Source organism: Nerophis ophidion, linkage group LG02, assembly GCF_033978795.1.
Source record: "Nerophis ophidion isolate RoL-2023_Sa linkage group LG02, RoL_Noph_v1.0, whole genome shotgun sequence".
In the NCBI taxonomy this organism is placed as follows: Eukaryota; Metazoa; Chordata; class Actinopteri; order Syngnathiformes; family Syngnathidae; genus Nerophis; species Nerophis ophidion.
The window spans coordinates 39,944,831-39,960,978 of NC_084612.1; the positions used below are offsets into that span (position 1 = coordinate 39,944,831).

Below are 16,148 nucleotides of genomic sequence, written 5' to 3' on the forward strand. Positions count from 1 at the left end.
TCTCTCTTACATTGTCCATTGTAATCAATTATGCAAATGTGGCAATAATGTCATCTATCAACTACTAGTAACTTGTAGAGCACTCAATGGCTACTTTCCTTACTGGGGAGTTGGCAATACTGTAAAGTCAAGAGAGCTCAGAAGAGATTGATGACAGTGAGAACGGTGTTGTAGAAGAGACAAAAATTGAGAACAAAGATGAAGAGGATGAGACAGAAGAGTAGACAGTGGAGATGATTTTCATTTGAATTTCTGATTAATTAAGACTAGCATTAGAAGTGAAGTGAATTATTTTTATATAGCGCTTTTTCTCTGGTGACTCAAAGCACTTTACATAGTGAAACCCAATATCTAATTTTTACATTTAAACCAGTGTGGGTGGCACTGGGAGCAGGTGGGTTAAGTGTCTTGCCCAAAGACACAACAGCAGTGACTAGGATGGCGGAAGCGGGGATTGAACCTGCAACCCCCAAGTTGCTGGCACGGCCGCTCTACCAACTGAGCTATACTGCCCCAGAATGCCACTGAGAGCTACTGGAGGTCAGGACATAAGTCTTAAGGTATAAATCGACGTTAAAACAGGCCAAATTGGTGTTAGAAAAGGCAAAAAAATGTTCAAACACCACTTAAGTCTAACTCTTGTCATTTTCCGAAACTTGGCAGCCCTGTTAATTCTTATATGGACATTCCATTCTTACATTACAAAATAAAGTATGAATAACAACGTTGCTTGTGAAGGTTTTTCTCACTCACTATAATATATTTTTTGAGAGGCAAAATATACTTTTTATGTTATCTACCACAGTTATTGTTGTTGTCTAATCATCAATGACAAACAAAGGTGCCACCTGCTTAGCCTGGGTTTTAAAATGATCACCTTCAAGTCATGGTGATGTGCACTTTCTCACATAAATGAGCCATGCTTATATTGGCTTAAATACTTTGTGATGAGATGATCAAACTTTTAGTAAAGAAGGTTAATTATTTTTTCTGATGCATGCTCCTAAATAACAATCCTTAGCCCTTTACCAACTATTGCTCTTTGAAACAATGTACTGCTACCTAAACTGGATTTGGTTGTTCTAATGCTTTCCATGTAATCAACAACCCATTGTTGACCACTTGAGAACAATAAGAGCCAGGGATGAGGTTCATAATGATTGGTCTGTGCTGTCAAGGTTCCTTACAATGAGTCCATTTAAAAAGGCTAGGCCTTGACCGACTACAGATTTTCTTGTAACTGTCAACTGTCTGGCTTAACGGAAAAAATGTCTGTTCTCTTTAGCCACTGAGCAGCAGAAAGGAAGAGCACAGTACAGTATATGTGATGCATATGAGGATGAAAAATAGTAAAACTTAAAAGAAGATACATAAAGTTTGGCATCATGAGTCCATGTCCATGATAAAATCACATTAACTTTGACAAGTGATTTTACACACATATTGTAACAGTCAGATTACTTCGCTAATCAAAAATGTCAGCTGAGTTTTATTGAACATGTCAACATAACTCCATCAGATAATTGCACATCTATGTTCCAAAACTAACCGTATTACAAATCCGGCCCGACTTCTTTGGGAATTAAAACAATGTTAAATGAAAATGTACAGTACATATACATATACTTAATATAAAGGCATGTAAACATCCTTTGGGGTGACATTTGTAACAAGCAAAGCTCTGCACTATTAGCTAAGCTCCATTGTAAGTGAGTGAGAGAGACAGAGCTGGCGGGCAGGAGGAATGCTAAGTGGGCCCCTTAGCCTAGTCAACCTTCAGTGGGTTTCATTTATCTTCATCTTGTTAGACTAAATTAATTAACAATCTCAATGTTACACACTTTCTCCTTTCATTACATCAAATAATGGCAGAAATGCAGGGGGAGCAATGGGTGCATCACTTTGGGAGTAGGCAGAAAATAAAGACATCTCTTTCTTTTCCTCTCTCTCTTTGCTTACCTTCCACTCTCTGTTCATACTGTACAGCTGTCATTTTTCGTAGCCTCATTCACAATCCAAACACAATTGGCTTCATACCACCATACAGAGTGCGTCTCAAATCAAATTAATCAGCTGTGAGCCTTCGTATATTGTGATCACAAATAGCATTGTGTACACCAGTTCAGAGTTACAGTATGTCATGTTTTATTCAATAAACTTACCAAGTTGTTATTCGGAAGTTTGTACTAACTCTTCCACATCAAAATAAATAGACATACATCCCCCTCCTGCACAAAATCAGAGCTGATTTGTTGAAATATTGTTCTTGATATGCAATGTACTATTATGTTTTGCAGGTCTACAAGAGATGCGCACTCTAAAAGACATCATACTAAGATTTTTCTTTTTCATTGAAAACTCTTGCTTGTGTTCTCAGTGGTCCCCAACCAACGGTCCGGGTCCCTTACCGGTCCGTGACGCATTTACAACCGGGCCACAGAGAAACATTAAATAATTAATAAACGACTGCATTTTCTCCGACTTAACTTTCACTTGTCAAACTAGACACCTCAATAAGCTTGTGAGTAGATGTAAAATAAAACTCCTCATAGGAAGTTGCTATTTGTTATTTTTGTGACATTATACAATGCACATTAGTGAACATATAAAATATAAATGTGACGGATTGTAGCCTAAGGCTGAATTCCATCTGCAGTCCCCAGCATGTTACTATTAACCTGCTGGGGACTACAGATGGAAACATGCCCAAGGCTCCCACTAATTCAGCGTTATAGTGAATTGTATTTTTCATGCACTTATTTTTGCTGTATTTGTTTGACACAAGTGGAAAGCTGGTCCCTGAAAATAATGCCTACATTAAACAGGTCCGTGATGCCAAAATGGTTGGAGACCTCTGGTCTACATAACATGTAATGGTGATTCTTTAGTCAAAATGTTGTATAGATTTTGTTTTACAGACCGTTGTCAAGCTTTTTGACTGTCTCTCCAGAATGTGCTGTCTTATCGACGTGCTACAGCCCTTCTCCAGGCCAAGCCCCCTTCGACTGAATTTCCACTCCATCTGCCATGTTATAGTTTTTAGCACTTCCATAGCGAGTCTACCGGACTGAAATATATAAGTTGGAACTATACAGTACGATTCTGCCAACAGAGGAGGATTTTAACACACATTTTGCATGTACGAGCCAGTCTGCCCCATAACAAGAGGATAAAGAAAAATAAGCAACTTATTGACTACAACTTTAAACTACAACTGAATAAAACGACAGACTCGCGCAAAGCTCTTTGGATAAACCCCAACCATATATGGTACTTAAAGCAAAATACGTCACTAACATCTCAAATGTCATACAGCCAGTTTGAGACAAGCTTGGAAGAAGTCAAGTTTTATAGATATTTCTGCAAAGCCTCGATTTGAAATTTCAGGGATTTATGTGGATCCCAAACAGACAAAAACAGGTAATAAAAGTCATTTTTTGCTAATATGACCCCTTTAAGGCTTTATTTGACCCAATCTGTTTGCTTGAAAAAAGATAATGGGATTCTTCACTAGAGGAATGACTAAATTGCCACATTCCTCCACCGCTATCCTTTTCTCACTGATCACCCTCACCCCACAGACCATACTCTCGGCCCATACAAGCTTAGCCTGTCTTTAATCTTGGCCTGATTGTTGAGGCCAATCTCGTAGATATATCCCTTTACAGTCACTTCTTCCTTAATTAAAACAAATACTGATGGAAGCATGTGGATCATTGGAGGAATTATGTGTTTACTTTGAATAAACACTGTCTTTTTTCATATTAACGTGTATGAGAACAAAACGATACTGTTGTAAAACTAAAATAATTAGTTATAGTGCCATGAACACACACACACATACATAAATATATATATATATATATATATATATATATATATATATATATATATATATATATATATATATATATATATATATATCCATATGTACGTTGAATTTTTCGTCCGTCTGCAAGATCACTTTACTATTGCCTCACTTACGTACAAAATAAATTAAAGTATCTCAAATACAATTAACTGCCGTAAATTCCGAACTATAAGCCGCTACTTTTTTCCTAAGCTTTGAAACGGTGTGGCTAATTTACGGATTTATTTTCGCTGGTAGCTATAATGCAAAAAGTTTCATAGAACACAAGCCACTTTATTGAAATGGTGTTTTATTGTTTGTGCTATGGCGCCATCTTTTGGATGAGTTCGCTAACTGAAGGTGTTGCTGAGCGAATGGCTACAGAGTTTCCTGCTGTTGAGAGCTTTAAATCAGAAGTACAAGTGCCATTCCGTCTTCTAATCATCCATAGCGTTTCTACTTGTATGGATTCTTCATTCATCACGCCAATCAACATTTGTAAGTTCTACAATACGACTAAACAATTCTTACTTACTGAACTGTCCCAAGTGTGATGTGTTTTGAAGTGTTTTCATACATATTTGCATGTGCTATTGTAATGTAATGAAGCTAGCAATAGTAGAGTTAGCTTATATAGTAACACATTTCAAAATGTGTCTGTTTTGTCATTGTTAACTGACAATGACATTCTTTTTATTTTGTTTCAGTTTGGTAAATTCACCAAAACGTGACCGTGGAGTTATTAAGTCTGTTTAGCTGATTAGAGGAGTATCTTCCACAGCGAGTAGGTCCATAACGATGAGGTCTGTTTTGTTTGATTAGTCATTTTACAGATGTGTTACATAAACTGTTTGGAAACAATTAAGGTATGTAAATAAACATTCATCCATCAATCCATTTTTTACCGCTTATTCCCTTTGGGATCGTGGGGGGCGCTGGTGCCTATCTCAGCTACAATCGGGCGGAGGGCGGTGTACACCCTGAACAAGTCGCCACCTCATCGCAGTAAATAAACATTTACAAAATATTTATATGTAAATAATTAATTTCACAATGTATATGTCTGCGGCTTATTGTGTGGTGCAGCTAATATATGGAAATATGTTTTTCTTCTCAAATTTAGTAGGTGCGGCTTATATACTGGTGCACTCAGGAAATTATAGTACACTTTCATTTTATTTGTATCCATACTTTAAAAAGTGGAAGTGAGTGTGAACACCCCGGGCTAAAAAATTTAGCAACATGTACAGTATGCCTGTGAAAACATCCTGTCAAATTAGAGCAGATACAGCACACAGTAAACTATGGTGCCTACAAAAAACTTCAACACATAAAGGAATCACATTAATGCTCTTAACGATATGGAATGTATCGAAAATGTTTGTACACATTTGGTCCAAATTTGGTTCATTTCTTAGTGTGATTCTATGGAAGAGTTACATGTCACTGCATTAAAGCGCTTCCCGTCGTTTTCCTTGATGACATTTTAACTGACAAGGTTAATGGTATCAAATTGTTCTTTCTTTTCAAAATGCTCTTAACTATACAGAGAGCGAAAATAAGCTTGTTAATTTAATTAAATAAGTGACCTTTTGAAAAAGAAATCAAAGAGGATTCATTAGCTTTAGTAAAGTTAGGCTGACAGAAGCTTTGAAAGGCAGATGCTGCTGCTGTGGCTTCTAATGAGCCAACCCTAATTAGGGAGCAACACTGTAGCCCAGAGAAGGTGGTTTACCAGGAAAGAGGCCAATGGTAAATACATTCTCTTATTTACTTTCATTCTGTCTAACGACAGCACACATTTTAATTAGAATCACAGAAAAAAACGAAAATCTTCATGGTGAGTTGAGTACAGTCGGAGAACACCAAGAGAAAGAAGTGTACAGTAAAGTAGATGACAACAATGTTGGGCCGGGCAGTGCAGCACTGCTCCTAGCAAAGATTAGGTCAGTGCGGGTGGGAGGTCAGATAGGGACAGTGGTTGGACGAAAGCATGCGGTGTAAAGACCAGAAAGCCTGATCTGCTGATCCCTTAAGACGTGAAGGGGAAAGAAAGGGGACACCCCATCTACATCCATGCCTTACGCTCATGTGTGCTTTCAGTCTGACTGGTGGCTATCAGGGTGAGCATGCCTGTCTGCAACCACATGGACACACACTCATCCCATACAGACAGCTTGGGTAAATATGTTAGAATCCACGTTTAACATAGTTCCAATACACACACAAACACGGGCACGCACGCACAGGACAAAGTCCAAAGCTAACAATGTGTGGAGAAATTTAACCCCTGTTAGCCCACAGCCACCCTTGCCCGACATATGATCCTAAATGACAACAACGGAAAAGCAACTAACCTCAGTAAAAAGCTGCTACGAAGAAAGCCTTCCATGTCAGCATGTGGAGTTCTGGCAGGAGAAATCACAAAGAACCATTTTCACTATGGAACAAGTACAAATCAAGAAACAGAAAAGCAGTGAAAAGGGGAAATCGAAAAGGAAGAAAGAAAACACACAGGAAATACATGTTCTTCTTATAATATGACATGTCTTTAATTAAGTTGAAAATATAGCTACGCATCCATAGAGTCATTTTTATGAGCTGACATCATTAATTATACCTTGTTGCATCGAGGGAGTACATTTGCATACAACGTTGGTTTGCACAGAGAGTCTGATGATATGTTTGCAACACGTAAACTACTGATCATGATACAGACCTTCCCACAACTGTGTACGGATATATACATGGACATCCAGCTTGCTAACCGCAGATCCCAGCGCAGCTCTAGTTTATTCAGATCAGCCAACGGTGGTCCAGCTGCAGCACATGTGTGGCGAGGGTGCTGTGGCTTCTGGGAGCCCTGGCCACAAGGGACGCAAGATGGGCCGCGTAACGTCAATGAGGCAGGAGGATGTGGTCATGATGTCACCGCTTGTAGGGGTCGTTCAGAAGCCTTATCCACAAAATACGGGACATGTAAGGCTAAAAATGACTTCCAGCGCAGTTTACTATCTGTGCGTAGAAAATGCACTTTTATTGTATTATGGTTGGTTAGAAAGGATTGGGACTTGCATGTGCTTCAAGTGGCAAACTTTGTAACAGATTTTGAGGAGAAAACTTGTCAGAAATGCACTAAAGGCCTACTGAAATGAGATGTTCTTATTTAAACGGGAATACCAGGTCCATTCTATATGTCATACTTGATCATTTCGTGATATTGCCATATTTTTGCTGAAAGGATTTAGTAGAGAAAATCGACGATAAAGTTCGCCACTTTTGGTACTTCCTGAAAAAGCCTCGCCTTTACCGTAAGTCGCAGACGATGACGTCGCAAGTGTGGGGGCTTCTCACATTTTCACATTGATTTTAATGGGAGCCTCCAACAAAAACAGTGATTTGGACCGAGAAAACGACAAATTCCCCATTAATTTGAGCGAGGATGAAAGATTCGCGTTTGAGGATATTGATAGCGACGGACTAGAAAAAAAAACAAAAAAAAACGAGTTTAAAAAAAAAAACGCGATAGCTTGTGGACGTATTCCGATGTTTTTAGACACATTTACTAGGATAATTCTGGGAAATCCCTTATCTTTCTTTTGTGTTGCTAGTGTTTTAGTGAGTTTAATATTACCTGATAGTCGGAGGGGTTTGTCCACGGGTGTGTTTACGCCATATGTCTCTCGGGTGTCGACAGCAGCTGTACGGACGACACAAGCTCAGCTGATATCCGGTGAGTGGCGACTTTTTAACCACAATTTTCTCACCGAAACCTGCTGGTTGACATGTGGTCTTGATCCATGTCTGCTTGACCACGCTCTGATCCATAGGAAAGTTTCAGCTCCGGGAATTTTAAACAATGAATCACCGTGTGTTTGTGTGGCTAAATGCTAAAGCTTCCCAACTCCATCTTTCTACTGTGACTTCTCCAATATTAATTGAACAAATTGCAAAAGATTCAGCAACACAGATCTCCAAAAAACTGTGTAATTATGCCGTTAAAGCAGACGACTTTTACCTGTGTGTGTGCGTAGCGCTCATACTTCCTAAAAATGCGTGACGTCCTGCGTACACGTCATCATTACACAACGTTTCCAAGACGAAACTCCCGGGAAATTTACAATTTTAAGTTAGTACACTAAAAAGGCCGTATTGGCATGTGTTGCAACGTTAACATTTCATCATTGATGTATAAACTATCAGACTGCGTGGTGGGTAGTAGTTGGTTTCAGTAGGCCTTTAAATCTTATAAATTAACTTACAGCAACAATAAACAATTACTGGATGGTATGGCACCCCTCCACTAGTCTTATATTTAAGACCTATCCAGTCCGCAGGTTAAAGTTCAATCTGTTTTTAAAGTCAGCAGTTTTCAACAGCAATAATTCAAACACCTCATCATGAATAACACAAGAGCGAATGGCATCTCAGTCCTTAAACACTATTAAGGGTTTCAGTGATATGTGTGTAATTTGGCATTTTCTCTCTTTGCTGTCTTGGCTCGAGAGACAATGGAAAGAATGAGCCGGGCCCAAGGACACTATGCCTTTCAGTCTGGCCAGCACTTAGCGAAGCAGTGGATCCACAAGGCCCAGAGGGCTCAGCCGAGACTTTTCTCACAATAAGGTGTCTGGGGAAGCGGGAGAGCCATAGCCAGGGACTATGCCTCTATGCTCTTTTTTTACACTCAACTGGGCTGAGCACACATAATGCCATCACCACACAAGCGCACACCAAGCCGGTGACAACGTGAGAAAACACCCGTCAAACAGTGCAAAACAGATCAAGCGTGTATCCTCACTTCTTTGAGTGCAAAAAGCAAACACACTCCACCAGTGGCACAAACGGAAACAATGACTAAATCATAACTGACAATTCACAAGGACAAAATGCATTAAGAAATTTGTAACGTATGAAATGGTAAAAAAATAAAGTGTGTGCCTCGATCATTCCACAATATGTTACAGCTTAGGCCAGTGCTTCTCAAATAGTGAGTAGGGATCTCCTGGTTGGGTTTGAGCATGTGGTACTTTTATTTTTGTCTACACGCTAAAGTATTTATGTTAGAAAGATACACAAGCCAGCAACTGCGTGGCAACTGCGCTCAATCAAATCAGCAGGCTTCCTGTCCTACCCGTTAGAAGTAGTAGGTACACAGGAACACGTGTACATACCTAACAGAGGGGAAGAGATCAAGAAGTTTGTGAGAGGAATGGAAAAAAAAGTAGTTGTTGTCAGCGGCATATATTAAAGGTAAATGACTACCCCAGTTGGCTCGTGAAAGAAAATAATTGAGAAGCACTGGATTAGGCCATGCTGGGGTTCTATCTATATCTTATGTTTCATTCTATTATCCCTTGTTCTTTCAAGTTTGCTCTCCCTGCCTGTGTTTCCTCAGCTGTGTAGACTGTCTCCAGCCCCGTTGTGGTCAGGAACAACTGAACTTAGCATATGGAAGCAAAGGTGCGGTTTGGAACTCCAGCTACCAGATTCAGGAAAATGTGAGTGAGATCCAATATATTTGCTCCTCCTTGAGAAAAAAAAACAAAAACGCAAGAATGGCTTTAAATTAAGGCTTAACCACAATTCAAGGGCAGGGAGAATCGACATCACGAAGTTGGCCTGCAGTGGTTTGAATAGTGCGGCAGCCCATTCGAAGAATAAGCCCCTGCCAGCTCCCTCTGCCTCACCAAGTCTCCCACCATCTGCAACAAATGTGCTCTATTAAAGCAGTACCATATGGACAACAAGCTAGCTATTAACACGGCTTCAGCACATCCCCTTAACCTAGGCCAGATTTCAAACTTGCAGTCAAATTGACTGCTGATTTAATGCATCACCAGCAGCCATGTGGGTCTTGGCATGAGATGGCGCTCTCAGTCGTCAGTCATTAACAGGCTCATGAAGTGCGCAATGCACCTAAGGTGCAGGAATTAGCGGCAAACATCCTGTCATTGGTATAACTCTGAACCACGATACCGCTATCCAAACTCAAGGGTGCTGAGAACAAGATGAGTCAAAGAACTCAGATACCTGAACTGTGCAGAGTGGAAACTATCTTAAGAGCGAATGTACACTTAAGGTGGAACCAGGAGCTCTTTAACGGTTGCCCTCAGTCCTTCCACAGTGATGGATCAACTATTTGCTCTGTCTGTATGGATCCAAAGTGACAGTGATTAACCCTTCAGGTTGTGAGTGGGAGTGAGGGGACGGGGGTGACTTCAGTCCCAGTAGGCCGGAGCAGCCATGTTGACTCTACTCCCCTCTTTGACTATTGGGACACACACACACCGTTCACAAAGCTGTGCTCTCTTTTCCTTAACCATGACGCCACAACCATAAGTCCTCTGTTCTGGGGCCCAGAGACAACACACACGCATGCACACCAAATCAATTACAGCTCTGTGGTTTCAAGCTGACTCCAATGCTCACTACGTTTTGTTAATTTTTTCCCCCTGCCGTCTAAGCTACTTAGACACAATACATACTGTATTAACATGGAAACACATTTTTCTGTCCATTGTGGTCTTATTTTACTTTATGTGTTGTCATAACATGCGTGAAACACCGTCAAGAAATATGTAAATCACAAATGTAGCTTGGTGAATATTGCAAATGTCACTATTGTTCCAGACAATGTCCACATGAAATTGGAAAACTCATACCCTTCTTAGTGTTTTGGCCCTGCAAACGCATACTTTTTTTCCTCAAAAACGTACACTTTTAAAAACTTTGGCCTAGGGGAACAGATCCAAAACACTGTCTTCAACATGTGTGAGTGGATGGCTTTAACAAGAGAGTTACGGCTTGCCCTGGTCTGATGACGTCATCATTGTGTAATTTCTAAAGTATTTCCCCATTGTGGGATAAATAAAGTCTAACCTAAACAATACTGATCTGCTGGCAAGAGAGGACGTATCGTAGGTTTAAACGTAACCGTACTGCTACTTTAACTCTACATTACTGAAATGACAGATATAATCGGGCTTTGAAGTGCACTGCTAATACTACAGAACATGAAGTTATTGACTCACGAGTGTTACTGCGTTGCCTTCAATTTATTCCATGGTAGATAGAGGTGTGAACCCTTTCTAACACGTCCAAGCGGCAAGAAATGCTTGAATGTTTCTTCTGCTTCTTTGTTAGTGTTTGCTCATTTTAAAGATAATGTATACTTCATTGTACATGTAATATTGCATATCAGTATATTGATGATGTAGGGCCTGATTTACTAAAGGTTTGCGTGTACTAAAACATGTGCAAACTTCACAGCACACTTAAAGTTGATCTACAAAGCTTTAAGGATTGTGTTACTTAAAGGCCTACTGAAATGACATTTTCTTATTAAAACGGGGATAGTAGGTCCATTCTATGTGTCATACTTGATCATTTTGCGATATTGCCATATTTTTGCTGAAAGGATTTAGTAGAGAACATCCACGATAAAGTTCGCAACTTTTGGTGCTGATAAAAAAGCCTTGCCTTTACTGGAAGTCGCAGACGATGACGTCACAAGGGTGAGGGCTCCTCACGTCCTCACATTGTTTTTAATGGGAGCCTCCAGCAGCAAGAGCTATTCGGACCGAGAAAACAACAATTTCCCCATTAATTTGAGCGAGGATGAAAGATTTGTGGATGATGATATTGACAGCAAAGGACTAGAAAAAATAAAAAATAAAGTTAAAAAAAAAAGACGATTGCACTGGGACTGATTCAGATGTTTTTAGACACATTTACTAGGATCCATCCATCCATCATCTTCCGCTTATCCGAGGTCGGGTCGCGGGGGCAACAGCCTAAGCAGGGAAACCCAGACTTCCCTCTTCCCAGCCACTTCGTCTAGCTCTTCCCGGGGGATCCCGAGGCGTTCCCAGGCCAGCCGGGAGACATAGTCTTCCCAACGTGTCCTGGGTCTTCCCCGTGGCCTCCTACCGGTTGGACGTGCCCTAAACACCTCCCTAGGGAGGCGTTCGGGTGGCATTTACTAGGATAATTCTGGAAAATCCCTTATCTTTCTATTGTGTTGCTAGTGTTTTAGTGAGATTAAATAGTACCTGATAGTCGGAGGGGTGTGTCCACGGGTGTCTTGAGGCCAGTGTCTGAGGGAAGTCACGGCAGATACAAGGACGGCGCAAACTCCACAGATCTCCGGTAAGAAGCGACTTTTTAACACAATTTTCTCACCGAAACCTGCCGGTTGACAAGTGGTCGGGAACCATGTTTGCTTGACCGCTCTGATCCATAGTAAAGCTTCACCTCCGGGAATTTTAAACAAGGAATTACTGTGTGTTTGAGTGGCTAAAGGCTAAAGCTTCCCAACACCATCTTTCTACTTTGACTTCTCCATTATTAATTGAACAAATAGCAAAAGATTCAGCAACATAGATGTCCAGAATACTGTGTAATTGTGCGATAAAAAGAGACGACTTTTAGCCGTAAGTGGTGCTGCGCTAATATTTCCTGACAGTCCGTGACGTCACGCGCACGCGTCATCATTGCGCGACGTTTTCAACAAGAAACTATGCGGGAAATTTTAAATTGCAATTTAGTAAACTAAACCGGCCGTATTGGCATGTGTTGCAATATTAATATTTCATCATTGATATATAAACTATCAGACTGCGTGGTCGGTAGTAGTGGGTTTCAGTAGGCCTTTAAATTAGCAAAACAGAGATCTCAATCCATTTAGCGTGTGTGTCTTCATGAATATGAGGAATGTATGCAGATTTTTAGAACGCTCACAATACTTGGACAAGACATGCAAATATAATAATTTAGCACACAAAATGAGACTCATCAAGACTAAAACTAAAAAAGTGGGAAATCTGCACCACTTTTGCACGTAATTTTATGGTTTGTACATGCCGTTTGGCGCTTAGTATTTGGATCTTAGTAAATCAGGTACTAAGTTGTAAAAGTGTTGGTTTAATTTTGTGTTGCAGCACACGAGCTTGTGTGCACTTCAAACACTTAAAAATACATTCATGATGTTCTTTGAGTACTGGGTTGATATTTAGGTGAAATGACAAGTTAAATACTGCTTGATGACAGTTTAATTAAATAAAGGCTCTCTGGGTGGATCGGTGGAGATGTGTGAAAAGGTACGGTTAGCTTGGAAAAAAAGGTCCAAGCAATACATGCATCCGCGTAGTCACTGGCAACAAGTTAAATAACTTTAGTAATATCAAGTCAAGCACAAAAATCCACACTTATTGTATGTATATAAACTCTTAATCAATGCACACCTCGACCTTTATTTGGACTGATGTCAGCAGACATCCACTGACCTCAGTCATCTGACATCGATGTACACACACACTTCATGTAGACACACTCTTGTGTGATGCGACACACACCTCAGTCAGAGCTGTCAGATGAGTAGTGAATTAATTTGTGTTAGCCACTCCAACATTAGCAAGGTGTGTTGAAAGGTGTCTGCTCATGTTTCAAATTAAACGCGCTGCTGGTCAGCATTAGCACCTCGCCACCCGTCGGCAACTGACACCTAGGGGGTAGGGGAAAGGATTGGAGGAAAAGAGAGGAGCCCATCCGCAGTTCACACTGGAATAATTAGAACATGTCAGGAGGAATTAATTTTCTCATTTTTCAAAAGGATACACAGAAATTACCATGTTATTATATGACAGGGTTCCTGGGAGAATTGGATTAAATTTGATTTTCTTGCGCAGCCCACACAACAAATTAAAGTCATAAATAAGATGGAAAGTAGCGGGGCACAGAGCATATGTTTGTGGCAATGAATGAAGCCAAGGGACCAAAAACAACTATCTTCATTTCATTTTATTTAAATCGGCCCGACACCGTGTGTCTGAATGACAGCAGTTGCTAATGGCTGCAGATTAGAGCCTCCTTGATATTAACACAGAGATTCCTTCATAGCAGCATTGGAACATGAAGTGTTTGAGCTGCTAAATTAACCTGTTCAACACACAATTACTCAGTCCAGATATTAAGACAACAACAGTATTTAATTTATGAGATTGTGATTTAAAACACAGGATAACATGCTGGCCCCCCATTTGTTGTATATATTGTTTTTCAAATCACCTGACATGTATACTGTGTATATGTACATAATTTATAAAAAAATTTAACGTAACTTTTTATATACTGTACATGTTACAGGTTATATATGTTTTATTATTGAATGTATCAAATGTGATGAATATTTAATGTACCACAATGAAAACAAGCCTTTTGGCTTTTTGTGCCATCCGTTTGCCTTTTTAAAGCATTACATGGATTCAATTCTTTAAAATGTCAATAAACGTCTCAATCAATCAATCAATCAAATTATGTGTAGTAGAGAAAATATTGTAATTTTCACATAATACAGTATTTTAATAGGCTGTTTATCCAGTGCAAAACCACATGACAGGCATCCTGTCTACATCTTAGATTACATAGCTTAAAGCTACAATTTCATGAAGGCGCCCGAAATGGGCCATCTTTAGTGAAGCGCACTCCCCTGGGTACCACAAACTTTAAATAATTTGCAAATCAATTAAGTGGCTACTCGAAACGCAACAGGGACTTCATACCCCAGGGTCGTGGTGCATTATCAGTCAGAGACGATTCATGGCATTTTGGAAGAAAAGTTCATGGTTGAACTCATTAATTAATTTTAGCGGATTTTTAGTTATGCATTACTTTCCACAGCTGGGGTAGCAAGAAGATTAATTGCGTGTTCTTTGCTCCTGTTTTTCACTGTATAGTGCTACTAAGTGAACTCTGTCTAACACTACAAGGGATCATACATTGAGGTACAGGACAGCAGCCAGATCTATATTGGATTTTTATTCATCAAATAAATCAGATTTATCATTCATTTAAATAATAACAATAAACCTGGAGGTTGGATCCTTTTCCTGCAACTCAATGGCTCCATGTTTAATTACCACTGTTAAGAGAAGCCAGACAACACCACATCTAATCCACTGAGAGCATATTTTATTTTAATTACTCCATCATACGATCGTACATCATGTAAAATACCAATGTATATTTATTAGATTGCATGTTTAGGACGATGTATGGGGCTTTCATATTGTCCCGTATATGTATAGCAAGTAGTTTTCTAAATTTACTCTCAGATCATGTCAGGTAATTAAGGTTGTCAAAATTAAAACAATTGGTAGGTGCTCCTAGCCAGACATTTCTGTTTAGCTATCAATCACTAATCAAAGCATGCTTTACTGAAGAAGCCAATTTAATGCATAATACATGAACAACAATTATGTTTATTTTACACTGAAGTGCTGTTAAATTAATTTCTGAAATAAATTCACCTCAGCATCCTCCCTTTCATTCATACCAGGGGTCCTAAAATAGGAGCTAAAATTAAATACCCTTAATTTCCAGACTATAAGCCACTACCTTTTTCATACGCTTTGAACCCAGCGCTTTATACAATGTCATGGCTTTTTTTTTTTTTTGCTTCATATGCTTCCAATCAATTTTGCTTTATCAAATCAGACCACTGAAATTGCTGAATGGGTCATGGTGGACCATGAAACTGTTCACGTTAAATCGAACGCACTTACAGGTATACAATCATTTAGTCAGCCATTCAAGAATTCCTTCATTCCGCACTCCATCCAGCTGTATAATCACTCGCCATACAGCAATAGAGAATATTTGTCTACTAGCAGACTGCTTCTATGTTAGCAAATAATTTTTTCGTTTATAATGTATATTTTATGTTGCATTTACCTTTATTTGATCTATTCTTATATTTTTATGCTGCTTTATGTTTTTATTTATTTTCTTACTTTTTTGCTGTAGCTGTTATATATACTGTACACGTTTAAATTGTAATTGTGATTTGTTTTATATATATACATACATACATACATACATACATATATATCTATAAAACTATATATATATATATATATATATATATATATACATACATATATATATATATATATATACACATACATACATATATATATACATATATATACACATACATACATACATACATATATATATATACACATACATACATATATATATATATATATATATATATATATATATATATATATAAAATATGTTTATATTACATATATGTTATATTTTATATTGTTATATTAGGGGACATTTTTGGTGTACTTTTTACACAATTTTTTTTTTCTCTTTTGTGCCTGTATGTGCATTATCCTTTCACCCTTTTTAACTGAGCTACAGTCCGGAACAATTTCCCTTGTGGATCATTAAAGTTTGTCTAAGTCTAAGCATATTTATCGTGTTATGGACTCACCCTCTACAT

The 16,148-nt window shown here is 38.9% G+C and overlaps 1 protein-coding gene across 4 annotated transcripts in view; it reads right to left on the reverse strand.

The window, feature by feature from the left end:
* LOC133540699 (transcription factor SOX-6-like) overlaps positions 1–16,148 on the reverse strand; it is a 213,816-nt gene that overhangs the window by 158,298 nt on the left and 39,370 nt on the right. For 3 of the 4 annotated variants that reach the window (XM_061883544.1, XM_061883536.1, XM_061883527.1), the window contains exon 3: positions 6,208–6,258. The exons of the other annotated variant lie outside the window; for it this stretch is intronic. Coding sequence is in view for 2 of the 3 variants with exons in the window: in XM_061883536.1 (XP_061739520.1) it covers positions 6,208–6,242 (35 nt within the window). In the remaining variant the exon portion in view is untranslated. The remainder of the gene's footprint in view (positions 1–6,207; positions 6,259–16,148) is intronic. 4 annotated transcript variants of the gene reach the window in all.